Genomic DNA, 16,740 nt, shown 5'->3' with positions numbered 1-16,740 from the left:
GGTGTCCTTGTGCTTAAACCAAGCTATCGTCGGGTGGTGGTGGCGCACACCTTTAATCCCAGCACTCGGGAGGCAGAGGCAGGCGGATCTCTGTGAGTTCAAAGCCAGCCTGGTCTACAGAGTGAGTTCCTGGACAGGCTCCAAAGCTATACAGAGAAATCCTGTCTCGAAAAGCCACAAATAAATAAATAAATGAAAGAAAGAAACTGGAGAGATGGCTCAAAGGTTAAAAGAACTGGCTACTCCTAAAAAGGGCTCTGGTTCAATTCCCCGCACCCACGGGGCTTCTCACAACCATCTGTAACTCAGTTGCAGAGGACCCAATGCCCTCTTGTGGCTTCTGTACGCATTGCACATACACAGTACACATAGATAAAGCAGACAAAACACCCATACCCATAAAATAGAAATAACTAAACCAGTAAAGTTAAGGACTAGAGAGATGGCTCTGTGTTTAAGCTCAACCCAGAAAGGAGTGAAAAGCCGGGGTTTGTGGGCACCAGCTTGGAGGCCTCTGCTCTCACCCACCTGATACTCCCTGGCAAATCCATAGTTGCTATCCTTCCCGTTCTTCATGACGTGGTCAGCAAAGTCTTTGGCTAGGATGTCCCCTGGGAAGCTGTGGTGGGAAGAAGGGTAAAAAAAAAAAATGAATGAAAACTTTAAGCACCTTGTGTTGTTCTTTTGCTGCAGCTAATGCCTAAGAAACACAAACACGAGACTCAGCGCCCACGTGGAGTTTATTGAGAGAGGGGAGAGAAAGAGGGGGTAGCCGGTGGCCAACCGAAAGCAGGAGAGAGAGAGAGAGAGAAAGAGAGAGAGAGGTGTGGGGCACTTGCTTTTAAAGGGGACTTGCGCATGTGTACCTGAGTCCTCTGGCCGCCAGGTAAGCGCCAGGTAAAGCTGAGGTAGGGATGACATGGCCATGAGCGTCCCGCCCATGGGGGTCAGCTGGCTGCTAGTTCCTAACACCTTGAGCCTGAGGAGCCATCTCAGCAGGTAGCGGGTCCTAACAGGAAGTGGGGTGCTTGGTAACCACATACTGGAGAAAGACCTGACTCCCTTGGGTTGTCTCCTCACATCCAGGCATCACCCACACTCCATGAAATAAGAAAGCAAAAGAAGCCTCGTGCGTTTGGGAGGCAGAGGCAGGCAGATCTCTGCGAGTTCGAGGCCAGCGTGGCCCTACAGAGAGAGTTACAATGATGTTGATCCAGCAACGCCACGTCGGAGTAAATCTGCCAGAGAAAGGAGACACTCGAAGGTCCCTGGGTCACCATCATTCACAACAGCACAAAGGGGCAAGCTATACAAGCGTCCGTGAGCGGCCACGCATGGTCACACGCGATAGAAACCCAGTGTTTGTGACACAGAGGTACGAGGGGCTCCGAGAGTTCAAGGCCAGCCTGGGGTACATAACGAAACCTTGCCTCTAAAATAATAGGAGAAGGGCCAGCAAGATGGCTCGGCAGGCAAAGTCACTAACAGATAAGCTTGACTCCCTGGGTTTGGTATCTAGGACTCACGTGGAGGAAAGAGAGAACCAACTCCTACACACACACACACACACACCACATGCACGCACACCATAAATGTAATTTAAAACATTTAATGGATTACAAAGTGTCCACTAGTCAATGGGTGGATGAACCAAATGTGGACTACCCATGCAGGGAATATTATTCTGCCTTTGAAAGGGAGAAGATGGGGCTGTCAAAACTGCTCAGTGGTTAAGAGCACTGGCCGCTCCTGCTGAGATCCTGGCTATGACTCCCAGCACCCACATAAAGACTCAACCATCTGGGACTCCAGTTCTTGGGCCCAATGCCCTCTTCTGTCCTCTGCAGGTACTGCACACACATGGTGCACATATACACATGCAAGCAAAACATGCTTACACATTTAAAAAATTCTTTTAAACAGAAAACCCTCTCCAAACTTTCCACTCAGAAGTACATCCTTGCTTTCTTCTCCTGTAAGACTCTGCCTGCCACCTCTCTGGCATTATTCCCTAACACCTTTCCCTGCGCCCACACCATAAATCTCAAAGATGCACAATGTTCCCTAAGCACCCAGGGCGCGGCTACCTCAGCGTCTTGGCACTTGCCAGTGTCTGCCGCGGGAGAGCCCTTGCCCCGTGTACAGAGACTGGTCTCGGTCCTAGCCAGAGTAACTCCACCTTGCAGTCATATATCTGTTCTTTATCTGAGACTTCCACAAAGCAAAATGACAGAGTTTTATGAGGCTGCCGGGAACCTGGAAGCACAACTCTCCCAGAGTCTGGCTTTGTGTGTGCCTTTCTTTAAGCAGCTTGTAGTCACTTCTGCTATTTGCCCACACGGAGGCGCTCAAGGCTTAGGTTTGCATCCTTCCGGCTCTAGCCCTGCTGCAAACTAGGAGCTTGGTGGTCTATGCAGGTGTGATGGTGATTTTTCCGGGAATACAGGCATCCAGTGATATATAAGTAACCTCTAATAGACTCATTTACTCATCAAACTATGCTTGTTCGAGACCTTTGAGCTTCCAGTGCCAGCCCTGTTTGGAAGCAGGCATTTCTTTTCCACCTTCCTGGTACATCATGGAACACCCTAAAACTGTCCCAAACCCTTCTGTCTCCCCTTAGATCTTTGTTCTCCTCCCCCTCCTCCTCCCCACACACTTCTTCTTCCCCTTCTCCTCCTGCTTCTCCTCCTCCTCCCCTTTTTGGATTTTCAAGACAAGGTTCCTCTGTGTATCTTTGGAGCCTGCCCCAGAATTCTCAATCTCTCTCTCTCTCTCTCTCTCTCTCTCTCTCTCTCTCTCTCTCTCTCTCTCTCTCTCTGTCTGTCTGTCTCTCTCTGTAGACCAGGCTGGCCTGGAGCTCACAGAGATCCACCAGCCTCTGCCTCCCAAGTGCTGGGATTAAAGGCGTGCGCCACCACATCCAGCCCCCTCCTCTAGTTTTAATGCCCTGCCTAGTGTATTCCTTGATCTCCCTCTCTTCTTGCTTTGGCTCCACACATAGAGCACAGTCTACATTATCTTGCTTTTCAGCCCTTCCTGGTGCTAGAACACGCACGCACGCACACACACACACACACACACACACACACACACACACACACACGTTGAATTTGATCCCCGAGACCGGCATGTAGAAAGAGACAGCCAACTCCCACAAGAGGTCCCCTGACTTCCTTGCTTGCACTGCATAGTATGTGGACACAAATAAACGTGATACTGGCTGGTCTTCCAGAGGACTCAGGTTCAATCCCCAGTACACACACACACACACACACACACACACACACACACACACACACGACTGCTCACAAGCATCTGTATGTAACTCTAGTTCCAATGGGATCCGATGCTCTCTTCTGACCTCCGCAGGGGCCAAGACTGTGAGTAGCACACAGACACACATGCAGGCAAAACCCTGGTACACACGCGCTGTGGGATAATCCTTCTATACACTAAATATGCATTACTCTCATCGGTTAATAAAGGACTGGCAGGTAGCCAGGGAGGGAGCATTGGCAGGACAACCAAACTAAGGATGTTGGGTAGCCAGGGAGGGAGCATTGGCAGGACAACCAAACTAAGGATGCTGGGAAGGAGAGGGCAGAGTCAGAGGAGCAGCCAGCAGATTCAGGGAGAAGCAAGATGAGCAGGCCATACTGAGAAAAGGTATCAAGCCACACGGCAAAGCACAGATAAGAGATGTGGGTTAATTTTAAATGTAAGAGTTAGCCAGTAACAAGCCTGAGCTATTGGCCGAGCATTTATAATTAATATGAAGGCTCTGTGTTGTTACCTGAGATCAGGTTACGGGACAGAAACTTCCACCAACATACATAAATAAAATTTAAAATTAAGCTGAATATTATCAAATCACATTGCATATATGTATGAAATTCTTGAAGAACAATAAATGAAAATTTTAAAGGAAAAAAAGAAAAAGGAGAATGGACCCTAGGCAGGGTCTGCATACATGAGCTGTGGCCCATTGCAGAGGTCACAATCCCGAGGCCCCCACGGTTCTGCCCTCTGACCTATCCAGTGAGCAGCAAACGCCCCTCGCCTTACCTCAGATGCTCTCCCGGCCTCACTCACCTGAACACCAGATGCTTATGCGCTCCCTCCTCCTGGCTCTTCTTTCTTTTGGAAGAAAGACATGGGAATGTAAATCCCCAGCCTGAGCCCAGGGCCAGAGACATCTGGTCCTAGACATCTTCCCTGCTGGGCTCCCACTATCAAGTGCCTACCAGTCCTGTTCCAAGTCTCACCTCCTCTTCAGGAAGAAAATCAGGAGACCCACCAGGATGAAAAACAGGAGGACGCCCACGATGGCTCCCGCAATGACCCCTGCAGTGAGAAACGGAGCAGAGATTATTATAACGACGGTGACGACACGGGTTTGTGGTTCCATGTGACGTGGCATACGTGTGTAGACGTCACAGAACAATTTTTTTTATACAGCCAGTCTTTTCACCACAAGGATCCCAGGGATCAAACTCAGGTCTTGTGCGTTATGCACCTTTACCTGATGAGCCATCCTGCCGACCCAAGGCCCGGGACTTATCTACTGATTTGCTATCTCTGCCCTCAGCCAGCTCTTTGCTGAGAGGCCCACAGTGAAGATGGGCCAAAACCATGCTTTTGGACAGCACCCTCATTCCTGGGCACAGACCAGGAATTATATCTATTTATCTACTTTCTCTCTGTGTGTATGCACGCACATCAGGGTGCATAAGTGGAGGTCAGAGGGTAAATTTCAGGAGTTGGTTTTCTCCTACAACAATGTGGGACCTGGGGTTGAATCCAAGTCATCGGGCTTGGTGACCACAGCCTTCACCCTATGATGTGTCTTGGTTGGTAGAGACATACAGACCCCTGGAGCTAGCTGCCCAACCAGCACACGTCAACGAGAGACCAGGTCTCAAAAAGAAAACATAAATGTGGAGTTGTGAGTTGTGAGATGGATCCAGGTGAGGGTACTTGCCACCAGCCCTAAGGAACTGAGTCAGAAACCTGGGACCCACATGGTAGAAGGAAATAATTGACTCTTGCAATCTGTTTTCTGACCTCCACAAGTGCAATGTGGCACACACACACACCAAGAAAAATAAATAAATAAGAAAACGTTATTTAAAAATGTTAATGGGGTTGCTACATGGACAACAGCCAAGACCTGTACACACGTGTACACCCTTAGAGAGAGAAATCCGAAAACAAAAGGCAGACAGATCAAACCAAAGCAAAACACAGTAACAACAAAAACAAAACTGCATGCCCTCCCTACGTGGCAAGACCTGAACACTTGCCCGTGGGACGCTACTCACCTGCGCTCTCTGTGTAGCAGGTCACAGAGACGGATGGGGCCTTTAGTCCATTCGAGACAGTGGTGACAGTGGCCGTGTAGGACTGAGCTGGCCCAAGGTCTGACACAGACATGCCCTTCTCGCACAAATCTCCATTCTGGGAGCTTCTCTGTCTGTGCACTTCCACCTCAAAGGTCTCATAAGCTCCAGATGGGCAGGACCAGTTCAGGAAGGCCCCGTAGCCTCCAGAGGTGCTGACACAGGAGATGCTGTTGACAGCAGCGGGGACTGAGTAAAGAAGAACAAGAGGAATCAGTCTGAGCCACCTACACAAGGTGCCAGCCCACCACTTCCTCTCCAAACTCAAACACTTCATCTTCTCTTGTCCCCAAAAGACTGACGTCCTCCCAGACTACAACCCCCACAATGCCTTGGATTCTGTATCTCTGAATGTACGACGTCCCAACTTGATGGCATTATGTAATTTGTAGTCCACTCATATTTTTTTTCTCCCTTTAGAAATATTTTAATGTTGGGTGGTGGTGGCAGAGACAGGAGGATCTCTGTGAGTTTGAGGCAAGCCTGGTACAAAGTGAGTTCCGGGGCCGCCAGGGCTACACGGAGAAACCCTGTCTCAAAACACCAAAAAAAAAAAAAAAAAAAAAAAAAAGGAAGGGAAGGAGAGAGGGAGGAACATTGTGGTGTTAGGGGTCCAGAGTCTGGGCAAAACACATCATCAGTGAAACAAGTCTCTGGAGCGATTTTGGCTCTCCTCATGATGGGAACCTGCCTTTGCAACAGTGTTTCCATGGCCCAATCAGGAGGTGGGGAGGATCCCAGCTCAGTGGGAAAGGAGAACTGATGGGTTAAAGAATGTGTCAAGTGGTTCAGCCACTGAAGAAACCAGTACAGAAGTTCTTTAGAAAACTAAAACTAAAACGTTCCATACCACTCAGAAAACTAAAACTAGAACGTTCCATACCACTCAGACGTATCACCCCTGCCTGGGCATAGGTCTGAAAGAGCTTTTTTGTTTTGTCAAGTTATAAGGTATCACGTTGGCTAGGCTGGCTGGCAACTTGGTGCACAGCCAAGGGGACCCTGAACTCATGATCCTCCTGCCTCCACTCCCCAAGAGCTGGGATGCCAGGTCTGTGCCTCCACACCTGACCCAGGCTTGAAGCCAGCATTCCACAGAAATACGGTCACATCTGTGGTTACTGCTACATTGGTCACAATAGTCAAAATATAGGGCCCTCCGGAGGTCCATCCATAGACAAATTGTTAAACAAAATGTGATATCTCATACACACACACACACACACACACACACACACGTCTTACATCCTAACTAGCCCAGGTCAGAAGTTGCAATTGCTGTGAACAAATCTTCATTCTCAGAGCCAAGACTGCTCCAAGACAGATCCTGTCTTCTCCATTAAAGTCCCAAAGGGATTGTATGCTAGATCGTTGCCCAAATTCTCCTAGCCATGCTCAGGCATCACCAACAACTGTCTTTAAAATCAAAATGAGCTGGGCGGTGGTGGCACACGCCTTTAATTCCAGCACTCGGGAGGCAGAGGCAGGTGGATCTCTGTGAGTTTGAGACCAACCTGGTCTATAGAGCTAGTTACAGGACAGGTTCCAAAGCAATACAGAGAAACCCTGTCTCAAAAACCCAAATAAATAAAAAATAAAATTATATTAAAATGAATGTGAGAGGCTGTACTCCAGCACTTTGAAGACCAAGGCCAACTTAACATCACTCTTGCCTTGAAAGCATGAGGACTTGCGTTGAATTCCAAGTATTACCCCATACATTTAACTATTTATCTGTCTGTCTGTCTGTCTACCTGTCTATCTATCAATCTACCTACCTATCTATCTTCTATCACACATCTGTCTATGTCTATATGTATATATCATTCATCATCAATGTATCTATGATTATATATCTATCCATCCAGATGTGTGATTTCCATTACTTCTACTGAATCTTAGATCATGCCCCAGTATCCTCTAACCTTTCACCACACCCCTTTAAGAAAAAAAAGAATAAAAGAGTATCCTCTCTCACCTGTGGAGTTAGTGATGTTCACTCTAGAGCTGTTGACTCCATTTTTTTCCACCCACACAGAACATTCATATAAAGAGCCAGGATCCAGTCCATCCACGGTGACATTGGTGTCTGTTGTGCTTGAATTCCTACTTTCCGCACCTTCACTACTGCAGTGGGCCCAGTAGGTGAGGTCCTGAGAGGGGTGGTCCTCAGGGACATCCCACCTCAGGCTGATGGAGCTGGTGGTCTGAGATTTCACCCTGAGGTCTCTCACTGGGTTTGGAGCTGCAATGGAGACAGAAAGGGACATGAGGTCTTGACCCTGGTCCTCAACTTTCTATTCCTTCAGAACCCAGTAGCAAAGATGGGTTAATGGAAACCTAGAATGTCCAATATGGCAGCACACTTTCCTTTTGCTGTTTAAGCTTTTAGAATGTGACGGTTGATACTAGGAAGCCAGGGAGAGTCAGTGCACAGAGGTGGGAAAATTTGATCACTGGATTAAGATTGTCAGACCTAGCAAGGCATGGTGGCTCATGTCTGTAAATCTAGTACTTGGGAAGTGAGGCAGGAGGATTGCTACACATTTGGGACCAGAACTGGTCTACATAGTAAGATACTGTTCAAGGAAAGAAGAAAGGAGGAAAATGGGAAAAAAATGTCCCTCCAAGCTCAGACCATTGTGTTTATAAATTAGGGGTAAAATGTACAAATGAGAGATTCAAAAATCTCATAAAATCTGGCATTTGTGGCGCTGGCATTATATCCCAGCACTTGGAGGGAGGTGCAGGTGAATCTCTGTGAGTTGGAAGCCAGTCTAGTCTAAACAGAGTTGAAGGACAGTCAGGGCTCCATAGAGACACCATGTTTCAAAGGATCAAAATGAAGAAAAAAACCAAAAACTCTCATGAAGATCAATGGCATCTTTCTCCTGTCTTTTCCTTTGTTCTAAGTTGGCTGATACGGACTGGAGAGTGAGTATGTGGCTCCCTTTCTTCTTCAGGACCTTCCTCTGTCGGCTCCCAAACACCCTCTAAGCACATACCATTTCCATCACAGGGATCAGAGACCAGATGTGAGGCTGCAGACATGGCTCAGCGCTCAACAGCATTCCCTGCTGTTGCTGAGGACCCAGGTTCTGATCCCAGCATCCCGGGGTAGCTCACAACTGTCTGCTGACTTCTAATGGACCCTCCCCCCTCTGCTGGCCCCAAGGACCATGCATGCATCTGGTCCTGATGGACATGGGCAGACAATGCACTCAGATACATAAAATAAAAGTAGATGAAATCCTTTTAAAGGGTCAAGGAGGTGTCATGGTGCACATCTACATCACAGGCATGTAGGAAGTGCTTGTGGAGGGTCATGAGATCCAGGCCAGAAAACGGATAGGAAGGGTGTGAAAGGAAATAGTGTCTGCTCTCACCTGTGGAGGCATTTAGAGTCTCTGTGGAGCTGTTGACTCCATCTCTTTCCACCCACACAGAACATTCATATAAAGAGCCAGGATCCAGTCCATCCACGGTGACATTGGTGTCTCTTGTGCTTGGATTCCTACTTTCCGAACCTTCTCTACTGCAGTGGGCCCAGTAGGTTAGGTCCTGGGAGGGGTGGCCCTCAGGGACATCCCACCTCAGGCTGATGGAGCTGGTGGTCTGAGATTTCACCTTGAGTTCTCTCACTGGGTTTGGAGCTGCAATAAGACACAAGGGGACATGAGGTCTTGACCCTGGTCCTCAACTTTCTATCCCTTCAGAACCCAGTAGCAAAGTTGGGTTAATGGAAACCTAGAATGTCCAATATGGCAGCACACTTTCCTTTTGCTGTTTGAGCTCTTAGAATGTGACAGTTGACACTAGGAAGCCAGTGAGAGTCAGTGCACAGAGGTGGGAAAATTTTAACACTGGATTAAGAATGTCAGACCTAGCAAGGCATGGTGGCTCATGTCTGTAAATTCAGTTCAGGGGAAGCAGAGGCAGGGGGGATTGCTACACATTGGAGACTACCATCAACCATATAGTAAGATCATGTTCAAAGAAGGAAGAAAGGAGGAAAAACATAATAAAATTGTCCTACCAACCCCAACCTCCTTGCTTTTAGAAATGTGTGTTGCATGTACAAATGAGATGTTCTAGATCTTACAAAAATCACATGAAGCTGGACAGTGGCAGTCCTGGCCTTTAATCCCAGTACCAGGAGGTAGAAGCAGGTGACACCTGGTCGTTGGAGGCCAGCTTAGTCTAAAGAGAGATGGAGGACACCCATGGCTACCCAGAGACACCTTCAAAAATTCAAAAAGAAGACAGAATCTCTCATGAAGATCAATAGCATCTTTCTCCTGTCTTTTCCTTTGTTCTAAGTTGGCTGATACACACTAGAGAGTGAGTATGTGGCTCCCTTTCTTCTTCAGGACCTTCCTCTGTCGGCTCCCAAACACCCTCTAAGCACATACCATTTCCATCACAGGGATCAGAGACCAGATGTGAGGCTGCAGACATGGCTCAGTGCTCAACAGCATTCCCTGCTGTTGCTGAGGACCCAGGTTCTGTTCCCAGCATCCCGGGGAAGCTCACAACTATCTGCTGACTTCTAATGCACCCTCCCCCCTCTGCTGGCCGCAAGGACCATGCATGCATCTGGTCCCGATGGACATGGGCAGACAATGCACTCAGATACATAAAATAAAAGTAGATGAAATCCTTTTAAAGAGTCAAGGAGGTGGCATGGTGCACATCTACATCACAGGCATGTAGCAAGTGCTGGTGGAGGGTGGTGAGGTCCAGGCCAGAAAACAGATAGGAGGGGTGTGAAAGGAAATAGTGTCTGCTCTCACCTGTGGAGGCATTTAGAGTCTCTGTGGAGCTGTTGACTCCATCTCTTTCCACCCACACAGAACATTCATATGAAGAGCCAGGATCAAGTCCATCCACGGTGACATTGGTGACTGTTGTATTCCGGGTGTTAATTTTACCACCTTCTTTACTGCACTGGGCCCAGTAGGTGAGGTCCTGGGAGGGGTGGTCCTCAGGGACATCCCACCTCAGGCTGATGGAGCTGGTGGTCTGAGATTCCACCCTGAGGTCTCTCACTGGGTTTGGAGCTGCAATGGAGACACAAGGGGACATGAGGTCTTGACCCTGGTCCTCAACTTTCTATCCCTTCAGAACCGAGTAGCAAAGTTGGGTTAATGGAAACCTAGAATGTCCAATATGGCAGCACACTTTCCTTTTGCTGTTTGAGCTCTTAGAATGTGACAGTTGACACTAGGAAGCCAGTGAGAGTCAGTGCACAGAGGTGGGAAAATTTTATCACTGGATTAAGAATGTCAGACCTAGCAAGGCATGGTGGCTCATATCTGTAAATTCAGTTCAGGGGAAGCAGAGGCAGGAGGATTGCTACACATTGGAGACTGCAGCCAACCATATAGTAAGATCACTTTCAAAGAAGGAAGAAAGGAGGAAGAATATAATAAAATTGTCCTACCAACCCCAACTTCCTTGCTTTTACAAATATGGGTTGCATGTACAAATGAGATGTTCTAGATCTTTCAAAAATCTCATGAAGCTGGACAGTGGCAGTGCTGGCCCTTAATCCCAGTACAGGGAGGTAGAAGCAGGTGACACCTGGTCATTGGAGGCCAGCTTAGTCTAAAGAGAGATGGAGGACTGCCAAAGCTACACGGAGACACCTTGCTTCAAAATTTCAAAAGGAAGACACAATCTCTCATGAAGATCAATGGCATCTTTCTCCTGTCTTTTCCTTTGTTCTAAGTTGGCTGATACAGACTTGAGAGTGAGTATGTGGCTCCCTTTCTTCTTCAGGACCTTCCTCTGTCGGCTCCCAAACACCCTCTAAGCACATACCATTTCCATCACAGGGATCAGAGACCAGATGTGAGGCTGCAGACATGGCTAAGCGCTCAACAGCATTCCTTGCTGTTGCTGAGGACCCAGGTTCTGATCCCAGCATCCCGGGGTAGCTCACAACTGTCTGCTAACTTCTAATGGACCCTCCCCCCTCGGCTGGCCCCAAGGACCATGCATGCATCTGGTCCTGATGGACATGGCAGACAATGCACTCAGATACATAAAATAAAAGTAGATGAAATCCTTTTAAAGGGTCAAGGAGGTGGCATGGTGCATATCTACATCACAGGCATGTAGGAAGTTCTTGTGGAGGGTGGTGAGGTCCAGGCCAGAAAATGGATAGGAAGGGTGTGAACGGAAATAGTGTCTGCTCTCACCTGTGGAGGCATTTAGAGTCTCTGTGGAGCTGTTGACTCCATCTCTTTCCACCCACACAGAACATTCATATGAAGAGCCAGGATCCAGTCCATCCACGGTGACGTTGGTGACTGTTGTGCTTGGATTCCTACTTTCCGCACCTTCTCTACTGCACTGGGCCCAGTAGGTGAGGTCCTGGGAGAGGTGGCCCTCAGGGACATCCCACCTCAGGCTGATGGAGCTGGTGGTCTGAGATTCCAGCCTGAGGTCTCTCACTGGTCTTGGAGCTGCAATGGAGACAGAAGGGGACATGAGGTCTTGACCCTGGTCCTCAACTTTCTATCCCTTCAGAACCCAGTAGCAAAGTTGGGTTAATGGAAACCTAGAATGTCCAATATGGCAGCGCACTGTCCTTTTGCTGTTTAAGCTCTTAGAATGTGACAGTTGACACTAGGAAGCCAGTGAGAGTCAGTGCACAGAGGTGGGAAAATTTTATCAATGGATTAAGATTGTCAGACCTAGCAAGGCATGGTGGCTCATGTCTGTAAATTCAGTTCAGGGGAAGCAGAGGCAGGAGGATTGCTACACATTGGAGACTGCAGCCAACCATATAGTAAGATCACTTTCAAAGAAGGAAGAAAGGAGGAAGAATATAATAAAATTGTCCTACCAACCCCAACCTCCTTGCTTTTAGAAATGTGGGTTGCATGTACAAATGAGATGTTCTAGATCTTTCAAAAATCTCATGAAGCTGGACAGTGGCAGTGCTGGCCCTTAATCCCAGTACCGGGAGGTAGAAGCAGGTGACACCTGGTCATTGGAGGCCAGCTTAGTCTAAAGAGAGATGGAGGACACCCATGGCTACCCAGAGACACCTTCAAAAATTCAAAAAGAAGACAGAATCTCTCATGAAGATCAATGGCATCTTTCTCCTGTCTTTTCCTTTGTTCTAAGTTGGCTGATACAGACTGGAGAGTGAGTATGTGGCTCCCTTTCTTCTTCAGGACCTTCCTCTGTCGGCTCCCAAACACCCTCTAAGCACATACCATTTCCATCACAGGGATCAGAGACCAGATGTGAGGCTGCAGACATGGCTCAGCGCTCAACAGCATTCCCTGCTGTTGCTGAGGACCCAGGTTCTGCTCCCAGCATCCCGGGGAAGCTAAACTGTCTGCTAACTTCTAATGGACCCTCCCCCATCTGCTGGCCCCAAGGACCATGCATGCATCTGGTCCCAATGGACATGGGCAGACAATGCACTCAGATACATAAAATAAGAGTAGATGAAATCCTTTTAAAGAGTCAAGGAGGTGGCATGGTGCACATCTACATCACAGGCATGTAGGAAGTTCTTGTGGAGGGTCATGAGGTCCAGGCCAGAAAACGGATAGGAAGGGTGTGAAAGGAAATAGTGTCTGCTCTCACCTGTGGAGGCATTTAGAGTCTCTGTGGAGCTGTTGACTCCATCTCTTTCCACCCACACAGAACATTCATATGAAGAGCCAGGATCCAGTCCATCCACGGTGACATTGTTGTCTCTTGTGCTTGGATTCCGGGTACTTTCCACACCTTCTTTACTGCACTGGGCCCAGTAGGTGAGGTCCTGGGAGGGGTGGTCATCAGGGACATCCCAGCTCAGACTGATGGAGCTGGTGGTCTGAGATTCCACCCTGAGGTCTCTCACTGGGTTTGGAGCTGCAATGGAGACAGAAGGGGACATGAGGTCTTGACCCTGGTCCTCAACTTTCTATCCCTTCAGAACCCAGTAGCAAAGTTGGGTTAATGGAAACCTAGAATGTCCAATATGGCAGCACACTTTCCTTTTGCTGTTTAAGCTCTTAGAATGTGACAGTTGACACTAGGAAGCCAGTGAGAGTCAGTGCACAGAGGTGGGAAAATTTTATCACCGGATTAAGAATGTCAGACCTAGCAAGGCATGGTGGCTCATGTCTCTAAATCCAGTACTTGGGAAGTAGAGGCAGGAGGATTGCTACACATTTGGGACCAGAACTGGTCTACATAGTAAGATACTGTTCAAGGAAAGAAGAAAGGAGGAAAATGGGAAAAAAATTGTCCTACCAAGCTCAGACCACTTGTGTTTATAAATTAGGGGTAAAATGTACAAATGAGAGCTGATCTTTCAAAAATCTCATAAAATCTGGCATTTGTGGCGTGCTGGCCTTATATCCCAGCACTTGGAGGGAGGTGCAGGTGAATCTCTGGTGAGTTGGAAGCCAGTCTAGTCTAAACAGAGTTGAAGGACAGTGAGGGCTCCATAGAGACACCATGTTTCAAAGGATCAAAATGAAGAAAAAAACCAAAAACTCTCATGAAGATCAATGGCATCTTTCTCCTGTCTTTTCCTTTGTTCTAAGTTGGCTGATACAGACTGGAGAATGAGTATGTGGCTTCCTTTCTTCTTCAGGACCTTCCTCTGTCGGCTCCCAAACACCCTCTAAGCACATACCATTTCCATCACAGGGATCAGAGACCAGATGTGAGGCTGCAGACATGGCTCAGCGCTCAACAGCATTCCCTCCTGTTGCTGAGGGCCCAGGTTCTGATCCCAGCATCCCGGGGTAGCTCACAACTGTCTGCTGACTTCTAATGGACCCTCCCCCCTCTGCTGGCCCCAAGGACCATGCATGCATCTGGTACCCTTGCACATGGGCAGACAATGCACTCAGATACATAAAATAAAGTAGATGAAATCCTTTTAAAGAGTCAAGGAGGTGGCATGGTGCACATCTACATCACAGGCATGTAGCAAGTGCTTGTGGAGGGTGGTGAGGTCCAGGCCAGAAAATGGATAGGAGGGGTGTGAAAGGAAATAGTGTCTGCTCTCACCTGTGGAGGCATTTAGAGTCTCTGTGGAGCTGTTGACTCCATCTCTTTCCACCCACACAGAACATTCATATGAAGAGCCAGGATCCAGTCCATCCACAGCGACATTGGTGACTGTTGTATTCCGGGTGTTAATTTTACCACCTTCTCTACTGCACTGGGCCCAGTAGGTGAGGTCCTGGGAGGGGTGGTCCTCAGGGACATCCCACCTCAGGCTGATGGAGCTGGTGGTCTGAGATTCCACCCTGAGGTCTCTCACTGGTTTTGGAGCTGCAATGGAGACAGAAGGGGACATGAGGTCTTGACTCCGGTCCTCAACTTTCTATCCCTTCAGAACCCAGTAGCAAAGTTGGGTTAATGGAAGCCTAGAATGTCCAATATGGCAGCACACTTTCCTTTTGCTGTTTGAGCTCTTAGAATGTGACAGTTGACACTAGGAAGCCAGTGAGAGTCAGTGCACAAAGGTGGGAAATTTTTATCACCGGATTAAGAATGTCAGACCTAGCAAGGCATGGTGGCTCATGTCTGTAAATCTAGTACTTGGGAAGTGAGGCAGGAGGATTGCTACACATTTGGGACCAGAACTGGTCTACATAGTAAGATACTGTTCAAGGAAAGAAGAAAGGAGGAAAATGGGAAAAAAAATGTCCCTCCAAGCTCAGACCATTGTGTTTATAAATTAGGGGTAAAATGTACAAATGAGAGAATCAAAAATCTCATAAAATCTGGCATTTGTGGCGCTGGCCTTATATCCCAGCACTTGGAGAGAGGTGCAGGTGAATCTCTGTGAGTTGGAAGCCAGTCTAGTCTAAACAGAGTTGAAGGACAGTGAGGGCTCCATAGAGACACCATGTTTCAAAGGATCAAAATGAAGAAAAAAACCAAAAACTCTCATGAAGATCAATGGCATCTTTCTCCTGTCTTTTCCTTTGTTCTAAGTTGGCTGATACAGACTGGAGAGTGAGTATGTGGCTTCCTTTCTTCTTCAGGACCTTCCTCTGTCGGCTCCCAAACACCCTCTAAGCACATACCATTTCCATCACAGGGATCAGAGACCAGATGTGAGGCTGCAGACATGGCTCAGCGCTCAACAGCATTCCCTGCTGTTGCTGAGGACCCAGGTTCTGATCCCAGCATCCCGGGGTAGCTCACAACTGTCTGCTAACTTCTAATGGACCCTCCCCCCTCTGCTGACCCCAAGGACCATGCATGCATCTGGTCCTGATGGACATGGCAGACAATGCACTCAGATACATAAAATAAAAGTAGATGAAATCCTTTTAAAGGGTCAAGGAGGTGTCATGGTACACAGCTATAACACAGGCATGTAGGAAGTGCTGGTAGGAGGGTGGTGAGATCCAGGCCAGAAAACGGATAGGAGGGGTGTGAAAGGAAATAGTGTCTTCTCTCACCTGTGGAGGCATTTAGAGTCTCTGTGGAGCTGTTGACTCCATCTCTTTCCACCCACACAGAACATTCATATAAAGAGCCAGGATCCAGTCCATCCACGGTGACATTGGTGTCTCTTGTGCTTGGATTCCTACTTTCCGAACCTTCTCTACTGCAGTGGGCCCAGTAGGTTAGGTCCTGGGAGGGGTGGCCCTCAGGGACATCCCACCTCAGGCTGATGGAGCTGGTGGTCTGAGATTTCACCTTGAGGTCTCTCACTGGGTTTGGAGCTGCAATGGAGACACAAGGGGACATGAGGTCTTGACCCTGGTCCTCAACTTTCTATCCCTTCAGAACCCAGTAGCAAAGTTGGGTTAATGGAAACCTAGAATGTCCAATATGGCAGCACACTTTCCTTTTGCTGTTTGAGCTCTTAGAATGTGACAGTTGACACTAGGAAGCCAGTGAGAGTCAGTGCACAGAGGTGGGAAAATTTTAACACTGGATTAAGAATGTCAGACCTAGCAAGGCATGGTGGCTCATGTCTGTAAATTCAGTTCAGGGGAAGCAGAGGCAGGGGGATTGCTACACATTGGAGACTACCATCAACCATATAGTAAGATCATGTTCAAAGAAGGAAGAAAGGAGGAAAAACATAATAAAATTGTCCTACCAACCCCAACCTCCTTGCTTTTAGAAATGTGTGTTGCATGTACAAATGAGATGTTCTAGATCTTACAAAAATCACATGAAGCTGGACAGTGGCAGTCCTGGCCTTTAATCCCAGTACCAGGAGGTAGAAGCAGGTGACACCTGGTCGTTGGAGGCCAGCTTAGTCTAAAGAGAGATGGAGGACACCCATGGCTACCCAGAGACACCTTCAAAAATTCAAAAAGAAGACAGAATCTCTCATGAAGATCAA

At 48.0% G+C, this 16,740-nt stretch overlaps 1 protein-coding gene across 1 annotated transcript in view; it reads right to left on the bottom strand.

Annotated features, from left to right (window-relative positions):
• Positions 1-16,740, bottom strand: part of Ptprh (protein tyrosine phosphatase receptor type H) — a 31,504-nt gene that overhangs the window by 5,699 nt on the left and 9,065 nt on the right. The window contains exons 9-19 of the mRNA XM_051207121.1: positions 15,842-16,108; positions 14,433-14,699; positions 13,011-13,280; positions 11,606-11,872; positions 10,196-10,462; positions 8,789-9,055; positions 7,381-7,677; positions 5,325-5,591; positions 4,269-4,347; positions 4,096-4,140; positions 529-619 (exon numbers count right to left, since the gene is read on the bottom strand). Of these exons, the coding sequence (XP_051063078.1) occupies positions 529-619; positions 4,096-4,140; positions 4,269-4,347; positions 5,325-5,591; positions 7,381-7,677; positions 8,789-9,055; positions 10,196-10,462; positions 11,606-11,872; positions 13,011-13,280; positions 14,433-14,699; positions 15,842-16,108 (2,384 nt within the window). The remainder of the gene's footprint in view (positions 1-528; positions 620-4,095; positions 4,141-4,268; positions 4,348-5,324; positions 5,592-7,380; positions 7,678-8,788; positions 9,056-10,195; positions 10,463-11,605; positions 11,873-13,010; positions 13,281-14,432; positions 14,700-15,841; positions 16,109-16,740) is intronic.

This window comes from Phodopus roborovskii, unplaced genomic scaffold (genome assembly GCF_943737965.1).
Source record: "Phodopus roborovskii unplaced genomic scaffold, PHOROB, whole genome shotgun sequence".
Classification (NCBI taxonomy): domain Eukaryota; kingdom Metazoa; phylum Chordata; class Mammalia; order Rodentia; family Cricetidae; genus Phodopus; species Phodopus roborovskii.
The sequence above is the reverse complement of the archived record's forward strand: the minus strand, read 5'-3'. Positions and strand labels throughout refer to the sequence as shown.